The sequence below is a fragment of the Podospora pseudopauciseta genome, assembly GCF_035222475.1.
Source record: "Podospora pseudopauciseta strain CBS 411.78 chromosome 7 map unlocalized CBS411.78m_7, whole genome shotgun sequence".
Lineage (NCBI taxonomy): Eukaryota > Fungi > Ascomycota > Sordariomycetes > Sordariales > Podosporaceae > Podospora > Podospora pseudopauciseta.
Window position 1 is genome coordinate 2,423,433 of NW_026946667.1, and position 22,399 is coordinate 2,445,831.

Here is a 22,399-nt window from a genome sequence, read left to right on the forward strand (position 1 = left end):
ACACTGCAGTCAAAGAAGAAATATCAAAACATTTTACTACTTGTCTGTAAACCACACCGACCACTTTCAGCTCCTCTTCTCCATCTTATGTAACTTTCTTGCCTCACCCATACATTTCCATCCCATTATTCACGACACAGCGATGCGTCCGCTCCCCGGTGATGACGCCTTTGGTGGGCGTCCTCGGACCTCGACCATGGCGAGCGGCGACAGCGACACACCCGCCTTTTTGAACATGTCTTCTGCTGCTGCCGCCGCTGCTGCTCCGCAAATGACTTATTTCTTTGCTGATGAAGCTTCCATTGGGGATTCTTCGAACGCGAGACCACCTGCTTCGTTTCATCATCATCATCATCATCATCACAGGTCGAAGGATAGCAAGAGGTTCCCTTCGCTGGATCATCCTGATCATTATTCGCATCATATTCCCAAACAATATCCGCCACGCAGCTCACCAGCTGTTCAGTACGAAGACCGCGACGTCAGCGGCGGTAGAGCGATAAGCTCAAACTCAAACTCCAAAGGCAAAGCTGTGATGGCTGCTGCTGATAACACTGCTGTCAATTCCAAACCTAATGAGAGTGATGACCTGGCCACGCCTATGCCAGTGACCTCGGGCAATTTCCCAAAGTTATCATCACCCCATCCTCCACCGCCGTTATCGACTACTTCCAACTCCCGCCCTACCACCCCGTTTCTGTCCGCCGGTCCAGCTTCAACACTGGGAAGTATCTCTTCTCGACGAAACTCATTGTCCTTATCCTCCGCCCCGTCTGTTATCGGAACCGACTACGACGATCGTTTATACCCCGACGAAGACGAGCAACAATTGCAAGAGACAGAAATCATGGAAAGCAGCGGGAGTGTGCCGCAGCTGGTTATGCCCAGTATCAAGATGCCTTCTCGACGGCCGTTTACCGAACAGGGGAAACAGATGGGTAGACTGAAGGTGTTGATTGCGGGGGATAGTGGTGTGGGAAAGACTAGTTTGATCAAGGCTGTGGTGCAGAGCTGTGAGAGTGTTGTGCATGTTGATTCGATTGTTGCTGGAGAAGGGAATGGGATGCTGAGGAGTTTGCCTGTGGGAGGCAGGAGGGGAAAGGGGAAGGGGAGTGGGGAGACGAGGGAGATTACCGAGGTTTGGGCTAGTACGAAGCCTTATCCTGAGTGGTGGAGTGAGGTAGAGGCGGGGGGTGGTGGGTTGGGTAGGAGGAAGAGCTTGGGGGATGAGGTGCTGGATAGGAATATTTGTTTTGTTGATACGATGGGGTATGGGTTTGGGAGTTCGGTGAGTTTTATGAGCGAGGGGGTGAGAATGGGGTTGGGATGAATGAGGGCTAATTTGTGATGGCAGTCTATGGATACTATTACGCCGGTGACGGAGTATATTCAGGGTCATCTTCAGCGAATTAGTAGTGGTTCGTTGAGTGATGGGGATGTGTTGAGCATGCTGGGTGGTGAGGGGGGTGTGCAGGTTGATGTGGTGTTTTATATGGTGTCGAACCGTGAGCAGAGGTCCTCGTTGTCTGGGGTCCGGTATATGCTGACTTCGATATTAGGCCTCCGCCCTGTTGATATTCACTACTTACAACAGCTCTCACCCTTGACCAACATCATTATCCTGTTGGCGCAAACTGACCTTATGTCTGCGGACCAGGTTGCCGCAAGCAAGGCGCAAATCTACAGCCAGCTGAAAGAGGCCAATATCCGCCTCTTCTCTTTCAACACAACCTCTTTCAATTCCGATAAGCAAGGGGTATACGCCACATCCAGTGCCAACGGCTCAGACCACGACAACATGGACGCAAGCCTTCTCATGTCTCCCGACTACGTCCAACCACTCTTCCCAACTGAACTCGCCACCCTCGTCGAACAAGTCTTCAACAAAGATGGCATCTCCCGCCTCCGTCACGCAGCCGCCCGTAAATACATCCAATGGCGAAAGACCCAGTCCCCAAGCCCACCATCGCTGTCACAGCGGTCCCTCCGCATGTCCAACTCTTTCAGCCAAAATTCTGTCTCTGGAAGCCAGATGCTCAACCCGCTTGGTAGCCCTCCATCGTACGCCCTAGCCAGAATCACAGACCACACCCAAAGAGAGGAACGCCTCGCCCAAGTCCGCTTTGCCAACTGGGCTGCTGACCTACAGAAATCCATTGCCAACGAGAGGGCTCAGTATCTGGCCCTTGCCCGTGGTGACCGTGCCCTCTGGCTGACGGAACGGCTTAATGAGTGTATTCAAGAGGGGAGTCTAGTCCCAGTGAATAGTAGACAGCATACCCACCGCCACCGTGGAAGGAGTGGGAGTGATGGGTTAGAGTCACAGAGGTATAATAATGTGAGGAGACAGCAGCAAGTGAGGCAGGTGCATAGGGAGAGTAGTTTGAGGAAGGAACCAGAGGGGAAGCAACAGCAGCAGCAGCAGCAAAACTCGAATCATGACCCGTTGGGGTTGTTGGAAGTGGCGGCTGACTTGAGGAGGAAGGGGTTGGTTGTTTTGGAGGTGTTGGGGAGTATTGGGGTTTTGGGCGGGGTGGTGGTTTGGGTTGTTGATCGGTGGGTGCATGTGCAGGCTATTGGGTGGGTGTTGGGTGAGTGGGAGAGGTGGTGGGAGGGGAGGTGATTTAGGGTGGGGAGGTGATGGGTGGGGAGGCTAGGGGTGATTTATGGGGGTTAAGGGGGTATATAATACAGATGGTACTATCTGAGAATGGGGCCATGTTTTTTGAAAGAATGGAGCATATGGGACTTGGGAGTAGGGGGTGTTGAGGGGGGTATATCATGTAATTTTTGGTTGGGGGTATACATAGTGAGAAAGAAATGGATATCTAAGTTTGTAAAGCCTCTTCCACTGTGTTGAGCTGCGTGAGCGGGGACTTTTATCTTGTGGTCTGCTTTGGGGGAGCTTGGTCAAATGTGTGAACTAGTGTGAGGTGTGTAGATGTGATGGTGTTGGAGAGTCACAGAAATGTAAGAACACAGAATGGCGGCCGTTTTACTCACTGTAAAGGAATGTGTAGGAGCTTATGTGTGTGTGTGATCGAGTGGTCTTGGTGGTCTTGTTCAGTTTGGCGGAGGGGAAGAGGCGCTGTTGTGGGAGGTAGGGGCTTACCAGCGCCCCGCTCTCTACCTTTTCACTCACCCTCCTTATAATAAAAGGTCTTGAAAGAAAATTAATGAGCCTTTGAATTATCTTTCAAGGCGTTCGAACTATCTTTTAAGCCCTTCTAATTATCTTTTGAAGCCTCTTAACTATTTTCCTGACATCTTTTGACTATCCTTTAAAGCCTATCAAATATCTTTTAACTCTTAATAATCATCCTTCGAAATATAGTTAAACTCTGTTTAAAGGGGGGGTGTTGGTTACAAAAATAGGGGGCTCCGTAAAGCTTCTTTCCAAAGTAATGGAGGCTGCCACGTGAAATTTGGGCCATGAAAGATTATCAACAAGCCTTCGGACACAATAAAACACCTGTGGGTGGCGGTGACATGTATGTGTGTGATGGCGGCATCCAATAGGGCAGCTTCATTGCGGCTTCCTTCTCTGTTGAGAATGCCTAGCAGGCTCATCCGCAGAGTCACACAAAGTGCTGAATTTGATGAGGCTGGCAGGCACGAAGCGGGGTTTTCCATTTTGGAAAACCACTTCCAAACTTTACAACTTCTCTGTTGGGATTTGCAAGTGTGTACTCAACATGGCTGCTATATCCAGAGACAAGATACCTGCTATTGGCCTGACCGTCATTCATGAGCCTGAGGGGGAGGCAAACTTGGAGTAAGTTGCTCTATTTCCAAGCACCTGTTCGCACATCATCGACGGCGGACCGATGAGCTGACATCCGCAAACAGTGTAGTCTTCGTACATGGGTTTACGGGCCATCCAGTGCGGACATGGACTCACAACGGAGGATCTGAACGACTGGATCAGGCTTCTGAGCCACCACCCAAAGCCAGAAAAGTTAATCTCTTCTCAAGGCCCCACGAACAAAAGAAATCGACTCCTTCTTCTGCCTCTGTATATTGGCCCCAAGACCTTCTTCCAAAGAACCTACCGCATGCCCGGGTCGCCACCTTCGGTTACGATACCAATATCAGACATAGACATGTCGGTCCAGTGCTCAACAAAAGTACCATTTATGACATGGCGAAAGATTTCTTGTATCGACTCGAAGCCCTTCGCAGATCGAATAGCTCCAGGCCTCTCCTTTTCATCGCTCAGAGCCTTGGCGGCATAATGGTCAAAGAGGCCTTGCGGCAAGCGTACAACAATCAGAACCGACATATTCAGCTTAGACAAACGTTCGACTCGACCATTGGCATACTCTTCTTTGGGACACCTCACGGAGGCGCTGATCCACGTGGACTTGTCGTGGGAATTATCGAGAGACTTGCCAAAGGATTGGGATTCGAGGCTAACCAGCATGTTCTCAACACTTTGCTGCCGGATTCGGAGTGTAGGCAGCTGAGGGACGAGTTCAATCCGGTCCTTCAAGATCAAAACTGGATCATCTATTCGTTTCAAGAAGGGCTTGCACTGTCGGGTCTTGGACAAAAGGTCGTGGAAAATAGTTCGTCATGCCTGAACTTCCCGAAGACTGAGATGACCATCTCAATTGGGAAGGACCACCGTGAAATGTGGTAAGTTCAAACATCCCTCTTTTGAGCGTTGCTGTTGCAGTCTGAAATTTAAGTTGACAGACCTCTTCGTCGCCTAGTCGTTTTTCTAGCGTCTATGACCCCCAGTATCAAAAGGTGGCAGCAGCTCTGGATCGTATTGCGGAACAAGTCTCGGTGTCCCCCTCAACATCTGACGTGGGATTGTCCGCCTCATTTCCTGATGAGCAAGAACCCGCGGAGGCGATTTCGCTGGACCACCAGAGCATTCAAACACTGCTGGATTCGTTGAGATTTGAGCAGATCGACTCACGGCAGGAAAGCATTCGGGTGGCGCACAAAAACACTTGCGTCTGGGTAACGAAAACACGAGAATACAAAGACTGGCTTGACATCAACAAGATGCAGGATCATCACGGCTTCCTTTGGATGAGAGGAAAAGCAGGAAGTGGAAAGTCAACTTTGATCAAATCGACCCTCAGAAGCTTTCAAAACTCCAAGAGCAGCAAGGGGACTACGGTCATCCACTTCTTCTTCAACGCGCGGGGTGCTGAGCTGGAGAAGACCACAAGAGGGATGTACCGGGCACTTCTTGTTCAACTACTGGAGATACTGCAGAAGAAAATGCCCCATTTTCAAAGGGATGTCTTCAAGTCGGCTGCTATCAAAACCTGGAATGTAAGAGAAGGTCGCGAGTGGTCCGTCGCAATTCTGGAAGAGCTTTTCGAAAACGCCATTTTGTCTATTGGTCAGGAAGAAGTGACATGCTTCATCGACGCGCTGGACGAATGTGATGACGAGCAGGTTGAGCCGATGATTCGACTTTTTGAGAGAATCGGCGAACAAGTTGTCTCCAATGGCCTGCGCTTTCGTATCTTCTTTTCTAGTCGACCTTATCCAGATATTTTACTGGACACCTGTCTCAACCTCTTGCTTGACGGACAGGAGGGGCATGTCAGAGATATCAAGACTTATATTCAGAAGGAATTGAGGGCTGGTGATCAGCAGACTAAGGATCAATTACTGTTGAGGGCATCAGGGATTTTCATGTGGACTGTCCTGGTCGTGGACATCTTGAATAAGGAGAAGCGCAAAGGGACACCCAATCACTTAGTCACCAAAAAACTCAAAAAGATCCCAGGCGATCTATGGGAGCTGTTCAAAAGCATTTTGAATCGAGACCAGGAGGACAAAGACCAGCTCCTGCTTTGTATCCAGTGGCTATTGTTCACGCGAAAACCGTTGGGTCCGGAGGAGTTTTACCATGCTCTTCTTGCCGGGATTGAGACTGACGACGACTCAGTGTTTGAGGACAACTCAGAGTCCGACGACTACGCAGTGCTCGGGGAGAACTCTGATTCTGAGCACAGTCCAGGTTTTCATGTTCAGTCAGATCCAGACAAGGATTCACATTCCCTAGATGAAGGCACTTCTGCGACCGGGGATGCTTTGAGAGCCACAGTTCCTGATATCCCTAGATTCATTCGGAGTATTTCCAAGGGCCTTGCTGAGATCACACAGTCGAAGAAAGCCCCAGTTGTGCAGTTCATCCATGAATCGGTGCGAGATTTTCTTCTGAAAGAAGAAAAAAGGGGGTTGCGAGTGGTTTGGCCCGAGCTTGGCGACGATTTTGAGGCGCAAAGCCATGATAGATTGAAGCAATGCTGTTTCCAGTACTATATGCGGAGCGACATTCTGACCATCCTCAGCGTTGGTTTCGACATTGCACTTCCCCAAGCTTCAGCTGAGGAAGGCCGTGCCCTCCGCGTGAAGGCTACAGAGACCTTTCCATTTCTAGGTTATGCTACCCTAAACGTCCTCTGGCATGCTGAATGTGCACAAACTGCTCAAGTTGGCGCTATTTCGCAACAAGGGTTCCTCAATAAAGACTTCGACTTACGGACATGGTTGCTGTTGCGAAATGTTCTGGAAGTACATGAGGCTCGCCGGTACAACTCCACATATACGGCCAGTCTGCTTTATGTGCTAGCAGAGCTCAACGTACCTGCCTTGATCAGAATATCTTTACCCAGCTCCAGTGGTACCGCCAGTATCATCACAGAAAAAGAGCGATATGGCTCACCTGTCCTTGCTGCGATAGTATCCCAGAGTCGGGGTGCAGTTGATGCCTTCGTGGATCATTTAGCAGCCCTCCAGCAGATTCCGCCATCGTGGATGGAGATCAGAAACCGGAACACACTCGTCACTATCCACTATAGGTTTTCGGTTTTCGCAGAAGAGGGTTCTTTTATCATATGCTGCGGAATATGGGGACGTGGCACTTTGCCATCTTGTTGGCAGGATTCTTGGCCACGAGGAGGTCAACAAGCGCGACCAGGAGGGAAGAACGCCTCTATGGTATGCCGCTCTGAAGGGACACAGCGATGTTGCGAAGGTTCTCTGTCAAGAAGGAGCAGACCCCAACATTGTTGGAATGAACAACATCTCGCCTCTTTTCATGGCAGTCAACAACGGACATCTGAAGGTTGTGGAATGCCTCTATCGGGAAGGTGCCAACATTGAAGCAATTTCTGATCTTGGCACAACGCCTATCTCATGTGCATCTAAGGCAGGGCATGTCGACATTGTGAAGTTCCTCTGTGAGAAGGGTGCAGATATCAACAAACCCGACAGCAGGAAGAGAGGGCCTATTTCATACGCGTCTGAAGGAGGCCACACGGCTATTGTGTCATTTCTTGTTCGAGAAGGGGCTGACTTAAATACCAAGGATATCTTTCAGAACATACCTGCCGCGTACGCTGTCAGGGAGGGCCATATGGATTGTCTCAAGATTCTTGTTAGCAGCGACTCCGATTTTGAAGCGAAGCTTCAGGAGGGACTAACGATGCTGATGATGGCGGTTGAAGAGGGTCACCAGAAGATGGTTGAGTGGCTTCTTGAGCATGGAGCCAGTGTCATGACAGTCAACCAGAAAGGAGAATCTGCCATGGCTTACACATTGAACATTTGGAACCCAGGGAGATTGCCTTTGGCTCAGCTCATAAACCTGAAGGCCCGAAGCAACCCACACTGGACTGATGATGGCGGAACAAGCGTTTTTCATTATGCTGCTCAGCAAGGAGATTGCGAGGCCCTCCAATCTCTCTTAAATTTGGGGGTGGCGGACATCAATCTTCGAGATGAAAGAGGGCGGACATCAATCTTCGAGATGAAAGAGGGCGGACATCAATCTTCGAGATGAAAGAGGGCGGACGCCTTTTAGCTACGCTGTTGCTTCTTATGAAGGTCAGGACGCGGTGAAGCTTCTGCTCTCTACAGGAAAGGTTGAGATTGATTCTAAGGACAATGATGGCCGCACGCCACTTAGCTATGCTGCTGCCCATTCGGATAATCACGTTACGGTGAAGCTACTACTCGACACCGGGAAGGTCGAGGTTGAATCTAGGGATAATAATGGCCGCACGCCACTTAGCTATGCTGTTGTCCATTCGGATAATTACGTCACGGTGAAGCTACTACTCAGACACCGGGAAGGTCGAGGTTGACTCTAAGGACAATAAGGAACGCACACCACTTAGCCAGTTGCTACCCCTTGGAGAAATGAGCGCAGCTTAAAACTTCTCCTAGGGACTGGGAATGTTGACATAAATTCCAAAGACGATGGTGGGCGGTCACCATTGAGTTGGGCGGCGGGGAGCGGGGCTTATGACTGTGTAAAAGAGCTTCTTCTGGTTGGCACAGTGGATGTGGACGCAAGGGATATTCAAGGTCGTACACCACTTGTATACGCCTTGGATTATCTACTACCGGATCTATCGGATATATTCCCCAGCAGGAGAGGATTTAAAGTCATCACTGCCTTTCTCGAGACTGGTAGAGTCAACGTTGATCTGACAGATAACCGGGACCGCACAGCGCTTGATATCGCCGCCGCGATTGACGGAAAGGGCACAAGCCGTGAATGGAGATATCGCTGGTGGAGAAAAGGAAACAGTGTCGTTAAAATGTTGCAAGAGTATAAAGAAGGAAGGTTCAGCGGTCTGCCAAATCCGGAGCTGCTTGACTGATGATGGCCACTATTACGGAGGTATGGCTAAGTTGTTTCTTAGGGTATTTACTTTTATTCGTCGCAAACCATCATAGGACATGCTCAAATAATACCAGACCGATCTTTTTGAAGTACCTTAAATGTCCTCAATGACTTTGGGAAGACAAATACTTTTTGCAATTTCTTTTCATGAATATACACTATAATAATAGTTCCAGGATGCAAGAGGGCTAAATATATAGATTGTAGCAATAGTGAGCTGATATGTCCTGCATTTCAGGAAGACAACTCTGAGGAAAAGCATTGATGACGGGAATGCCCACATAGGTAGCTACTTCACTGCAGGCATGAAGAGCTATGTGTGTCGAGTGTTTCGGGTCTGTCTACCTAGAAAGCTAATAGGTACATTGTGGTACCTATGCAATTATACTTATCGTCATAATGTTGGGTGGTGCTTTGAAATCGCAGAGAAAGGCGGCAGAATAGTGGTGCACATCTCTCCTATGACTGTAGCAAGCGGCTTTCAAATTATCTTTTCAGGCCTCTCAACTATCTTTTAAAGCCTCTTACTTGTCTTTTGAAGCCTTTTAACTATGTTTTAAGGCCTCTTGACTATGTTTTAAGGCCTCTTAACTATGTTTTAAAGCCTCTTTACTTATTTTTAAGGCCTCTTAACTATCTCTTGAGGCTTTTTCATCATCTTTTAACCTCCCCCTCTTCACTGCAACGAGAGGAGCAGCCAATAGGTGATGTCCCATATCTGCCGAGTAAAAATAGTAGTCTGATATTGTTGATCTCTAAAGAATCTCTTTACAAAGCTTTGGTCGGTTGCACCACAATTATTCCCTGTATAAGCTGCCCTTGACACATGTCGTAGGCGGGTAGTGATCGTGGGGTTTCCGGACCTAACCCCGGCCACATAGAGGATGTATATCATGCTGCTGCTGGTGGATAATTTCGGGTTGATGTTTGGTTGGTGGGTGTTGCTAGTAATGGAAGATAATAGAGGGGGGTAAGGGGGGAGAACTGGATTGGAAAGGGGGTAGAGAAGATTAGACATGCTATCCATTTATGGATTGGGGGTCGACTTACTATGTTATCGTGGGGACTAGCTGAGATTTAGAGTCGATATGAGTTTTGTAATAGAGCCAGTGTCCCGGTCGTGACCTTGATTAGAACTGTTATTATTGTTTATGAGTAGATTTTGGTTATCCCAAGGAAAGGTTTTGAGATATGAGATGCTCGATAGGACGAGGAATATCGTGATAAGAAATGTAAAGCTTAGTCATTTGTATCGTTAAGTGTATCAATATACAATCCCCTTACATAACAAGGTCAGCCCAGTCGTTGTTACAAACACTCACCACTTAGTCACCCAACACTCCTCCACACCTGAGGTAATCAAACTGCTTTCATAATCACCTCACTTACCAGCAATCCGAGCCTCATATGCAAGGCTCGTACACCAATAAGCAGACATGTTGAGCCCTACAATACAGAAATTCCACAGCAGTGTCCCCCCTATCCCCCCCCAATCACCTCCCTCGGTATTCTTTCCCTCCCCAGCCAGCCACCAGACACCTCCCCGGAGCTGACCTGTGCATGATTTTTCATTCCAGCCACATCCCCCCCTCGTTCCTGACCCAGAACGCCGGACCGGATGTTGAACACGACACCACTCACGCATCGGATCGCATCCGTGGTGAAACAACCTCTCCCTTACCTCTCACCTCTCACCACTCCACTATCAGCACTTTCAGCCTTTGTTACATTCCAGTCATCCTCACTGTCCCAAAACAGCACCATGATTCAACCCCATTTCGGCAACCCCTAAAATGTCAAACCCCGGAACCGACAGTTCCCAGACCTTCTTCGCCCACGCATGCATGGAAGCATTCCAAACCTTCCACCCACCTTCCAAATACGACAGTAGGTAGGTACGCAGTGGCGCGGCACCGACAGACTGGCACGCTGTCACTCGCGGTATTACCGTCTGCCCGTCCGCCGACCGAGATCCGTGGGGGGAATAGTAAAAGCGGCTGCTGGCCTGAGGTCTCCCGTCCAGCGATTGGTTGGGTTGCGAGGCACAGCACTGCCTTACTGTGACATTACGATGCTGCAACCGCGGGCAGCGCGCGCAGGCGGTAGGGATGGGTAACGAGAGAGAGAGAGAGAGAGAGAGAGTAACATTCAGGCTCGTATACTAGTGCTGTTACCGCCGTTGACGGGGGACTATGAGAACGCAACAGCGCAAAAAAAAACCCCCAAAAATGAGGGTTGGATTTAAACTGGGGATTGTAACAGACAGATTGATGGACAACAAGGCTGACAACAAAAGTCCTGATAATATGTATTATACCTATACGATCTGATATACCCCTCCCCCCTCCCCCCCCTTAAAGTAAAATGGGGTCCGGAGTACGAAGAAAATATGGGGAAAAATGTTAACGTTGCCTTTGGGGGTTTCTTCAAAATGACCTGATCTGCGTTGGGTGATTTTCAGTCCTTTAAGTTTACCGTCAGCATTGCTCGGATTTTTAGAGAGTTGATCAATGACGATCCATGATCGGTGATAGCTGGCGGTGGTAGATACGATACGATACGATCCCTTCATGCAGACCCGACCTGTGATACTCTGTTGCCTGTGAGCTCAGCCCTGTCCCTGAATCAAAGCCATGATACCATCGCATCGACAGCCCCTGGTGCTGTGACGCCCGCGATGTCGTGATTTTGTGCACCCCGCCCAGCGCCTCCACGCCGCTCACCTTTCCGTCCTGGCAGACGGTCATCTCCATCAGGAGAAAACCACCGCTCCCGCTCTGCAGCAGCCAACAACCCCCGGTGCAAGCTCAACGCCGCCGGGACCGCCATGTGGTTTTCTTCCACGGGCTCCACGGGTCTCACGGGCTGTGCCTCCCAGTTACTGACTGTGGTGGTGGTGGTGGTGGTGGTGGTTGCGGTCTTACCTTCCCCTTGGACCCCGACTGGTAGACAGACAGAGAGTGAGATAAACCCCTGGACCCCAATTCCACCCAGTGTCTATCAGCCCTATCTGTGGGGGCCAATGGGCACGAATCAGGGCCCGAATTCCGTGCCAAGACCTATCCTGGGGGTCTTGTAACGTGTGCGGCGTTCGCGGCCTTTTGTTCGTTGCTCAGAAAGAGGGGGGGAGGGGGAAACTGTGCGGGGGAGGAGAACGAGGAATTCTCGAGTTGTCCCGTCCCGTAGCCACACACATTTTCGGAGGCGGTGCAAAAAAGATCTTCTATTCGGTGGTGGTGGTTGATGCCCTCGGAGTTTAGTTACTCTTGTGGTGTCGTACAGCTCGCCAGATATCGACAGCCGACTCTGAGCTAATGAATCATCTCTCATTCACACCGCTGGTATTACATAGACAATGGCCCTTTTCAAATGAGGCGGTGCTCTCTCGTTCCTGTGTCCCATCTGGGGTAAATTGCGTTCGCTGCGAAGGGGTTCCGTGCATACGGATAGGGCAAATGCTACCATGTTAACGAACCGACGAATTGCATGCGGCGCATTTTTTACCTCCCCAGGGCATGAAGATGACTGTCTTGTACTGCACAGATACTGGTGCCGTCTCCGTGTCCGCGGGATCCTGTTACCGAACGCGCTGGTAAGCTATGTACCGTATGCGTTCAAGACAGGGCGCATGTATTGGTATAGCCTGCCCAATCTGCCAATGTGGGATGTTCAAATGTGCTTGGTGATGGGGTGGTCGTCGTGTCGTCGTGTTCGAGTCGTTGGCTCATGACGTGGATTGTTGCCGAGGGGTAGAATGGGGGGGGGGTTGATTGGGGTTGGCTTGGCTTCGGTTGCTTTTGCTCAGCGGTGCTGCCTCGCTGCCTTGTTCTGGTGGGTGGTGGTCAAGTGGATGACAAAATGACTCTATGCCGGAACCCATTAGAAATCAAGGCAACCGACTCTATGTGAAATTGGACGGGCTGCGTTGATTAGATAACCTCTCAATGCCGCGAAGACGGTTGCAGAAGAAGCCGACAGAAGGGCGAAACTCTCCGCCGTTTTCTCTCTTTCATCCGGCCGGTCGGGTGCGTGCAGCTATAACTTAGCTTTTGGGGTTGATTGCTGATTAGTAACAGCTCATGGATCTCTCTGATCTCTCTGATATGGCATCATCAAGCGATATCCATCGGAGATCGGAGATTGGTGGACTTTAGGACCCTCAAAACTCTGGGGAAACCTGGGAGGAAACCAAATGACATGCAGTCCTCTGGATAATGCCCAGACGTGCCAAACATTGCAGGGCACGTCAATCAATCGGCCTCGTGCCGGTCTGAGGAGGAGAGCCACGTCGGTGGGCAAGGCATCAAGACATGGACGTGCGTGGCAGGTTGAGGGGCAGACAAAGACCTAGGCGTTGGCCAAGTCTGTAACGAAACGAAAGATTACAGCGGTGAGGCGTGGTGGTTTAAGGCCGCGTTCCTGCTAGCCTACAAGGGTAGAAGTAAAAGGGCGGGAAGCGGGCGGACTGGGGTGTCGGACTCTCGGTTTTTGTCAGCTGCTGCGGATGATACATTCGCTGGTGACCCTGCGGTGTCTTGGACGGAGCCGAACACCAACAAGGACGGTCAAGGGGTTTACAAAAGGAGCATGACCGCCCCCTCTGATGTCTCCGTTCTCCGTCAGTTGAAAGTGTCCATCTTCATGAGCTTTTTACTCTCTACTTCAGACTCAACACTGTGACTGCTTGTCAACAAAACATCTTGACATCTTGACACTGAGTTGTTGTACCTTACTTGAGGACAGAGGACAGAGGACAGCCTAGCCTATCCCCACACCCCTCCACCACCCACTGCACGCACCCCCGACCCTGTAACTTTATCAAATACTGGGTCCAGCCGGGATCGGGCTCGTCGGTGCCTTGAGTCACTCGCAAGAAAATACGCCAAAAGCAACAAATATTAGGGAAGCCTGCTGCCGTCAGCACCCCGATTACAAAATGTCCACAACAACCCAAACACACTCTCAAAAGCTCCAGGCAGCTTCGCAATCAATCTACCCAGCTTCACCATCACCATACCACCTCAGAAAGAGTCCCACCATGTCGATTGCCCAGACGTACTTCCTCGCCCACAAGGCAAGGGCCAAGCTCTCCTCGGAAGCCGCCCGCCCTGATCACAACCTCCGCCTGCTCGTCGGACACGCCAACCTGCTCGACTCCCTCATGCTAGATCTCGCCGACGCCGAGAGGGAACAAGAATCGTGGTTCAACCAATCCGTCCGTGGCGCCACCCAGAGCCCACCACCATCCACCAACAACCGCCACATCCAATGGGCCGACCACATGGAAGAGCCCCAGCACGATTGGAGAGCCGAGGACGCGGACTCTGATTCCGACGACTCGGACTGCAGCTACGACGAGGACGAGGATGACCTCGACTCGGACGAGGACGTTGAGATGGCCGACGCGGTCGTCGCCCTCAGGAGGATACCTTCCCACGCCAGCATGCTCCCACCAAAGGGCTACAACTACCGAGACGAAGAAGAGGAGGACTACGATATGGAAGACGACGACGAGGACTACACCCAGCTCGCCCTCCAGAGAACATCTTCTCACTCTGCACCATCCTCCCCACCCGAGCTCCTCGACGATTCCGACTCCACCACTGACGACGAGTCGTCCATGCCACCATCACCACCAACCACTACGCTACCTGCTTTTGACGACAAGAAGAGCACAACGATACAAAGTGCGACGGGGCACGGGGACAAGGACGCCTTTTATGAGGAAGGGTTCTATCTCCCGCCGAGAAACCCGGCGAGGATATCGATCTACTAGTCGCCGTCTTTTCCTCTCTTGTCATCATTTGCATTGGGTAGGCGTTGTTTTTGTTTCTGGAGGGGAGGGTTCGAGGAGAGACAACTCACTCTACACTTTGATACCACCGGTTTCTTTTGTTTCTTTTCTTGGGTCATTATCACACAGCGAGCGAGGAGGAAAATACACAGCGGCATCATTTCTTATATCATCATTTTGGGGGGTGGAGGGGATATATATGGAAAGGAATAAGGAAAGCATGATGCAATGGGAGGAAAGCGGGATGAAATCAATGGGGAAGGAAACAAAACCACACTCATATTATTATTTATTTACCATTCACAAGAGTACTTGCTTCGCTCCCTGAGGGTTGAGTGTGCAAGCTCTATTCAATACCAAAATAATCCACAAAAATTTTACAGTTGGCTGTTTGCAATCGTGAATTGAATGTGTGTCTCAATTGAGCATGTGTTTCTGGCAAACGGTGCCAATGGTAGGGAAGTCCTAACCGAGGATTCGGCATTTTTGGGTACGAATACTTGTGTCTCCAAGACCTCGGCTCTTCGCCTTTTTGGAGAACACGGGATGTGAGGCTTCGGGGTTAAAGTTCTACACAAGACATGAAGCATGGAACTTTGATATAACAAAAGACATATTTTTCTTTTTGGGATTAACACAATGGTTTGAAAGAGTTAGTTTGTAGTGCGCGCGCCGTTTTATTTTTTGGACAGTTGGGAGGAAGGGTTTGGAATTTGGAAACTTTGGAGCTTTGGGACCTGGAATTTGGGGGTGTGGTTTGAATGGAAGTGTTAGGTGCACGCCGGAGTGTCGGGGATGTGGGGGGGGGGGTGGGGGGGTGGGTGAAGCCTTGTAGAACTCTTAGGCGGGATTCAGGACTTTGACGTTGACATCAATTTCCAATCAATGTCTTGGCTTGTGTGAGGATTTGTAAATGCGATCTCTATAGCGAAAAAAAAACTTCTACCGGTTGGGTAGAATGATTTCGAAGCCAACGGTAATATGGGGAGGGGGGGGTTGCTCGTGCTCGCTTCGGTCGGATTGACAGAAACAGCAGTGATGAAAAGTCTCTTACGTGGACGCTGGGCTTTGTTTTCCTTTTTTTTTTCTTTGGTGTTGGTAGTGAGTGGTGCTGTAAGAATACGATACAGCCAGCCACCAGACGCGGTCGGCCACCGAACTGGTGGTGGATCTGGCTGACAGGATGGGACTTTTGCACAGCTGGGCGGGCGAGCGGGTCAGCTTCACAGCCTCTTCTTGTTGCAAACGTCCAATATCATCCATCAGGCAGCTACTTTTGCACGTTTGCTTCAACCCCCTCCCAACATTCCCCGCAAAACTAAAGTTTCAGACAGAGGGAAAAGTATTGTGTGCGTTGTCAAATTTTACATAGCTTGTTGACAATTGGTGAAAACCTATGAGGATAGCGGTGAGTGACTGGGAGGTAAGAAACCGGGATGCTCCCCGGAGCGGGGGTGAGAGGAGTTCTCTACACGATGGGGTTCCTGCACGACGATGTGGATGAAAGGAAAAAAAAAACGTGAATGAGGTGGAGCTGAGATACGGGGTGTGGGAAGAAGTGGTTTGGGCTTCCGAGCTTGTCTGCGATGATTTTTCGGGCGGCACTCGGGATTGATGTCCGCGGGTCGCGGCGGCCGGGACGCCTTTCAAAGGGTCGGGTCTTGTTTCCGTTGTCAGATTGGGAGGGTGATGTGTTTCATACCTTATATAAATACAAACGGATTGCGGCTGATGGGGATCATGATACGGGGGAGATATCCGGGTCTTTGTTTTGGTGTTTTGATAATGTCGCAGCTCGGCAGCGGTTCCGATTAGGGAAATCACCAACATATGTAAGTGTCAGTCTGATGAGAGCTGAACAGCAACTACCAAGCAAAAAGCAAAAATGTTGAGGCGGTCAAGGTATTAGCTATCGATCAGTGATCTGATCGCAATGCATCATCATCAATTTGTGATAACACCTCCTGAGGGTTGCTTTGCTTCAGTTTAGATTGAAATGGTGCAAACGCATCGCTTTGTTGGCTAGGTATGCTCACCGCACTTGCGCACGTACCTGCTGCTGTGTACATATCTTGATACCCTGACAACGACGCTAAATTTCCCAAAGATCGGGAAAAAGGAAATCAGATCTCTTCTTCTTCTTCTTTACGCCGCAGTACGGTATTTCCGTTTTCTGCTCCAGAAACCCCTAATGGCAGGGGTTAGCGAACATCATCGTAGGGCTGGGACTTGGGGAACGTAATCCGTCCAGTTAGAGCCTCCCGTTTCCAAAAGTTGAATTGTCGAACGGGATCGACACTCAACTTGACTGGGGGAGAACGCAAAGCCAGCCACAAAAAAGCCACTTTTCCAGAGAGCTGGGCCTGGCATTTTTTGGACCGAAAAGGGGGAGTTTCCGAGTATTGTACTGATTGATTGATGTGTGTACCATTGAGAGGGCTGTGCATATCCTACGCGTGACGACAGCGACACACGACAGGACGGAAACGTTGCTTGTCTTGGGAAAAGAGTGCAGTGAATGATGGGCACTGCCCTTGTGGACGACACCGGAGGTTTGAAGATGAAGCAAAAGATTGATTGGAGAGTGGTATCACCACCTGGTCTGGCCTGGCCTCTATCAACATCAGACCTTCGGGATTGGGACAAGTAAATCGCTCAGTATAACGCAGTATCACACAGCCTGCCTGAGGTTGCAGCACCCGGCGGCATATAGCGCAGCCAAAACGAGATCATTTCTCTCTTAAAGACAGAAACAAAAAAAAAATAAAAAAAAAATGCGGGGGTTTCAATGTTGAAGATGATGGCGGCCAACACTGGAGGCGGCGTTGGCGGCGTTGGCGGCGGCGGCGGCGTGGTGTCTTTCACTGGTGTTTCGATGCAGCGGCGCCGCGATTCGAAAATCGACCCAAACGAAACCGCAACGACGACCTGCTGCCCCAGACTGCCGGGTTCGGCACCTCTTTTTAGGGTTGCGCGGGTAGGGAACGGCAAGGGAACGGTGCTGTAGACGGATCGCATCACCGGCCACACTTTCAGGCCTCACCAGTCAGGGTCAGGTGTGAAACGGCTGCGGGTTCTTCTTGTGTTGGAGGCCATCAGTTGACCTAGTGGAAACAACATTGAAAAGGTATCATGAGCGCAACATGAGCAACCTTGACGACCGTCTATATCGGCCTGTAATTTTCGTATTGAGGGCTTTCGATGTTGATTGTGCCCGTTGGAACTGGTGATCGTCACAACATCACGGCATGGCCTGAATCCGAGGGTGCAAGACGATCAGTTCGTTATATTCGATGCCGGGCTCTTCCCGGTCTGATGCTCATGATCCCGTTCACTGCGGTGCGACTGGTGCCCTCCGATCAGTCAATCACAGCTCTATACAACAGGTAATCTGTATGAATTTACAGTTCAACAGAAAAGTTCTTCGCATCTTGATATGAGAATTCCCTCTCAGCCCTACATGATGATTACGTGAGGGAACAGGAGCTCGAGAAACTAGGAACCCGTCAAGAACTATAGGGAAGGGAGAAAACTGGACGCCTTGTGTGACTGTTCCAAAGAGCGAGATGTTACGTTCCCTATGCCTCTGGGCAGAGGCAGTGTTCTCCTGCGTATGCAGGTGCAAAAAGGCGGGAAGGACCATGATGACCTATGGCATGCGCCCAGGCAGCGAGTTAATACCCAGGGCGGTGAAGGACATCAACATCATGACCATGTCTGACACGATGGAGTTCGTGACCGACTGCCCTGTTTGAAGGCTGCAAGGCTCATTTTTATGATTGTCCCAGTTCGTGATGTTTTGGCGATCGGTAAACTGTGGGGGGTGAGACAAGGGACACCCCCCTTTCCTTGAGAGGTCTTGATTCTCATCGGTCAGGCTCACACCTCAATTTGCTGGAGATGCGAAGCCACCGCGGGGTCACCCGGGACATCTGCCGCTCGCTCGCTCCTTGACGATCGGGTACGGATGCAGCCGGGCAGAGAGGATACGCAGGACAGCAAGGCTCGCGATAGGAACAAGTCGACAAGTCATGGGGAAATAGCGCGAGGGAATTTTCCCATCAGGTTTTCTTTTCGTCTGTCTGCGGCACTTTCGGCGTGAGTCAACTGACACCCACCTCCCCGATTCCGTCCGTTGAACGGAGCTTCTTCCGTAACACACACGGGAACAGGGTCGTAGTCGATGACATGTGGCTCAGTCATCCACCTCCCTTTCTTCCACACTTCACCGGGCCATCCCGGAGTTTACTGTCGCCCCTGTTTTGTCAGCTTTGACGGGATATGTTTTGATGAAAAATACTGTACTGCTGCAGAGTCCTTGAAATTGCTCGTCCCTGCGTATCGCTTACTGCCCGGAAGGTTTTTCACCGTGGATTTCTCGGCATCAAAGTACAAATGTAATTAGACATTCTGAGGGACACACACACGCCCTTTTATTTTGAAAACGCCCGATATGTCGCTGACTTGGGCCAGTGTAAGTGTTAGTGTAATAAGCGATCCACAGCGGACTAAAAAACCCCACCAAAAATCAACGGGATGATCAATCAACAAAGCGGAGCGAACGGAGATATCTCTCGTCCCCCGCAAAAAAACTGATCCAGTCACTGTCCATCAGTCCAGTGGGTGAGGTGTGTCAGATAACGAGCGGAGATTATCGATACACCCGACCGCCCGGAGCCAACCCCGACAACGCCGAGTCTCTTTCTCTCTCACAAGGCTGATAGCCCGCGCACAGATCACCACCCCTCGGCCTAGACAAGTCCCGCTTTCGCCGATCGGCAAAACTGTCGTTGCCGAACATCGAAAAGTCTACGTCACTGACGGCCAAATTCTGATCCGACGAGAGCTTCCACGAAACACATTGGTCTTGTGAAATCCTTACAACGGGTGTAATTGTTCTGTTTCATTACGATCTCAGAAATGCAGCCTGTCGTAAGAAGGAGGATAGCAATCGCTGCCGGTAGCCTGCCGAGCACCACCACCACTGCAAGGGTTTTTTTTTCATCATCATCCCGGCCAAGTTACTCACCACCACCACTATCACGACCAAAACAAACACCCCTTTCTCTACCCCGGCAACTCCGCCCCTTTTCCACCTCTCCCCTCCTCCGTCAAGAAGCCACCTCCGAAACAACAAGGGTAGACAATGGCCTCCCCCACTCAGGCATCTCCCCCCTCCCCTCCAGATCATTAATCTCCCTCTCCGGCCCAGACGCCGCCAAGTTCTTAAGAGGGATCCTCACCAACGAGCTCCCCACCACCCCCTCAACCCTAACCTACGCCGCGTTTTTGTCTGCTCAAGGCAGGATCCTAAACGACGTCTTCATCTACCTCGACCCGAGGTCAACCTCCTCACCACCAGATAGCTTCCTCATCGAGGTCTCCACCCTCGAAGCAGCAACGCTAGTCAAGCATCTGAAGCGGTATAAACTCCGCTCTAAATGCGCCATCGCCCTTCTCCCACAGGAAGAGGCGAGCGTGATTGCTGTTTGGGGGAGTCCGGATTCTATCCCGGCTCAAAGTGAGAGTTTACGCTACTGCCCCGACCCGAGGGTTCCATCCTGGCAAAGGGGTTTAGTTTTTGGGGGTGGGAGTGGATTGGAAGGGGTTGAGATGCAATCGGAGGAGGTCTACACTCTGTTGCGGTACGCGAATGGTGTGGCGGAGGGGCAGGAGGAGATTGTGAGGGATGGGGGTTTGCCTCACGAGTCGAATCTGGATTTGTTGGGGGGGGTTGATTTTAGGAAGGGGTGCTATGTTGGGCAGGAGTTGACTATTAGGACGGAGCATAGGGGGGTGGTGAGGAAGAGGATTTTGCCTGCCATGCTCTATCCTTCCTCTGCGTCCTCCCCACCGACATCACTGCGGTATGAAGAGGGTGATCTTGCGGGGAGGATTCAGGCGGGGAGTAATGTTACGAGAGTGGGCGCGAGGGGGAGACCAGCGGGGAAGTGGCTTGGGGGGAGGGGGAATTTGGGGTTGGTGTTGGGGAGGTTGGAGATGATGACTGATTTGAAGCTGCCGGGGGAGGCGGCGGTGGGGACGGGGATGGGGTTTAAGGAGGGGGATGAGTTTGAGGTTGAGGTTAAGGGGGAGGAAGGGGAGAAGGTGAGGGTTAAGGCTTTTGTGCCGGGGTGGTTGAGGGAGAAGTTGGATGAGAAGATGGAGAAGAAGGGGAGGAGACATTGATGATGATGAAATGTGTATCTTGATTGTGAGATACTTGCACATGTATAATACTGTACAACAAGTCTTGGGCTTATGGAATTGTGCTGCTGCATGATGCCCTAGCATTATAGTCTGATGGGTTAGTACAGTGACGCATGATTGTAGATAGGCCTAGCTGGGAACTGCGTCAATGCGTTGAAGAGAAAGATCTGTTCTGGGTATCATGAGCAAAACGTCTAGAAAATCTAACAACGGGGTGCAAAATCTACGAAGCAGCGGCTGCCTTCGCCTCCTTCTCCTCTCTCCTTCTCTTCTCCTCATCCTTCTTCGCCTGTGCAGCCCTCAGTCTCGCCATAGTAGAAGCAAACTTGTTCCCCAGCTGCCCCGTCGGCCCAGCATCACTATTCGCATTTGTCGTGGTTGTCGTCGTCGTCGCAGCCGAGACCTTGTCACCACGGTCAGCCATATCCTTTTCTTTCCTGATGGTGTCAGAAGGGAGTGATGATGATGTTGCCTGGTCCTCATTCTTGGTCTCCTCCTTCCTCTTGGCCTTTTTCTTCTCCGCCTTTAACCTCTGCTTCTCGGCCAGTCTCCTCTCCAGCTCGGCAATCTCCCCATCATAATCCTTTTCCTCCGCCTTCTCCGCCTGCTTTTGCTGTTGTTGTTCCGCCTCCTCTCTCTCCCTAACAGCCCTCTCCCGCTCCTCGGCCTCCTCCCTCTTCCGTCTCAACTCCTCCATCTTCCGCCTCCCCCGCGCAGCCATATCCCTTACCTTGTCCCTCCCGCCACCCCCCTCCCCATCCGTCTTCTGCCGTTTCGCCTCCTCCTCCCTACGCTCCAGCTCCTCAACCAACTGCCTCCTCTTCGCGCCCATCTGCTCCCTCTGTCGTTTCTTTTCAAGAACGGCTTTCATCCCATTGTTGTAGACTTCTTTGGCCTCAGGGTTGAGGAGGACATCCCTCGTGCGCTCCAGCCGCTCGTACAACGCGGGGTCGTAGTTGTCGCCCGCCTTGTCGGGGTGCGCGGTTAGGGCTTTTTTGCGAAAGGCGCGGCGGACGTCCTGGTCGGTGGCTGTGGCGTCGAGGGAGAGGAGGGCGTAGAGGTCGTCGGAGCGGGAGGCGGATTCGCGGGCGAAGAGGAGGAGGTCTTGGTCTGCCATTTTTTGTTTTGTTTTGGGGGTTGGATTTGTTGGTGGGGAGAGTTGCAGGGTAGTGAAAGAGAGAGAGAGTGGTGTTTTGTGTCGGGTGTGTGTGTGTGTGTCGTTTCTTTTCTTCTTTTTTTTTTTTTTTGGTGTTTTTGCGTTGGGGAGAAAATGTGATGCAATGCGAATGAATGAATGAGGACGTCGAGGTGCTTTGCGCGCTTGTGTGGTTGGGTCGGTTATATGGGATGTTTTAAATGCATCACGCTAAGCCTGAATCGGACACTGAACGCCTAACACATTGTCCGTGGACAAAAGACTGCCAGTGAGATAAGATGTTGATTTATACCTTTTTGAAAAGAAAATAGGCCTCGAAAGATAGTCAAGAGGCCTTCAAAGATATTCACGAGGCCTGTTGACTTTCTTTCAAAGTATGGTTTATCTAGATATATACAGCTCAGATGAATCCTACCAGCCTCTGATTAGAGAGCCGAGTTTCGTTCACGCTCGACCATGGGGAGGTCTCCGTTTGGAAGCGCCAGGGCTATTTCGGGGAGGGCCCCTTGTGGTAGACTCTCGTCTGCTTGTGTGTAGTTTGCATGCTGGGACGATGTTTAAATTGATTTGCTTG

The 22,399-nt window shown here is 50.9% G+C and overlaps 5 protein-coding genes across 5 annotated transcripts; 4 read left to right on the forward strand and 1 right to left on the reverse strand.

Moving 5' to 3' along the window:
- Nucleotides 1–142: 142 nt before the first annotated feature.
- Nucleotides 143–2,623, forward strand: QC763_710360 (uncharacterized protein; the record flags this gene model as incomplete). Its single annotated transcript, XM_062916025.1, has 3 exons — nucleotides 143–1,288; nucleotides 1,355–1,505; nucleotides 1,560–2,623. 3 exons carry the CDS (start codon nucleotides 143–145, stop codon nucleotides 2,621–2,623), a joined length of 2,361 nt encoding a protein of 786 aa, XP_062762037.1.
- A 1,072-nt stretch (nucleotides 2,624–3,695) lies between these two features.
- QC763_710370 (uncharacterized protein) lies at nucleotides 3,696–7,137 on the forward strand (the record flags this gene model as incomplete). Its single annotated transcript, XM_062916026.1, has 3 exons — nucleotides 3,696–3,775; nucleotides 3,850–4,638; nucleotides 4,716–7,137. The coding sequence occupies 3 exons, from the start codon at nucleotides 3,696–3,698 to the stop codon at nucleotides 7,135–7,137; spliced, it is 3,291 nt and encodes a 1,096-aa protein (XP_062762038.1).
- A 6,464-nt stretch (nucleotides 7,138–13,601) lies between these two features.
- On the forward strand, nucleotides 13,602–14,441 carry QC763_710380 (uncharacterized protein; the record flags this gene model as incomplete). The annotated part of the gene is made up of 1 exon (XM_062916027.1): nucleotides 13,602–14,441. The coding sequence occupies one exon, from the start codon at nucleotides 13,602–13,604 to the stop codon at nucleotides 14,439–14,441; it is 840 nt and encodes a 279-aa protein (XP_062762039.1).
- Nucleotides 14,442–19,379: 4,938 nt separating this feature from the next.
- Nucleotides 19,380–20,648, forward strand: CAF17 (ccr4 associated factor; the record flags this gene model as incomplete). Its single annotated transcript, XM_062916028.1, has 1 exon — nucleotides 19,380–20,648. The coding sequence occupies one exon, from the start codon at nucleotides 19,380–19,382 to the stop codon at nucleotides 20,646–20,648; it is 1,269 nt and encodes a 422-aa protein (XP_062762040.1).
- A 244-nt stretch (nucleotides 20,649–20,892) lies between these two features.
- On the reverse strand, nucleotides 20,893–21,786 carry QC763_710400 (uncharacterized protein; the record flags this gene model as incomplete). The annotated part of the gene is made up of 1 exon (XM_062916029.1): nucleotides 20,893–21,786. One exon carries the CDS (start codon nucleotides 21,784–21,786, stop codon nucleotides 20,893–20,895), a length of 894 nt encoding a protein of 297 aa, XP_062762041.1.
- Between the last annotated feature and the right edge of the window lie 613 nt (nucleotides 21,787–22,399).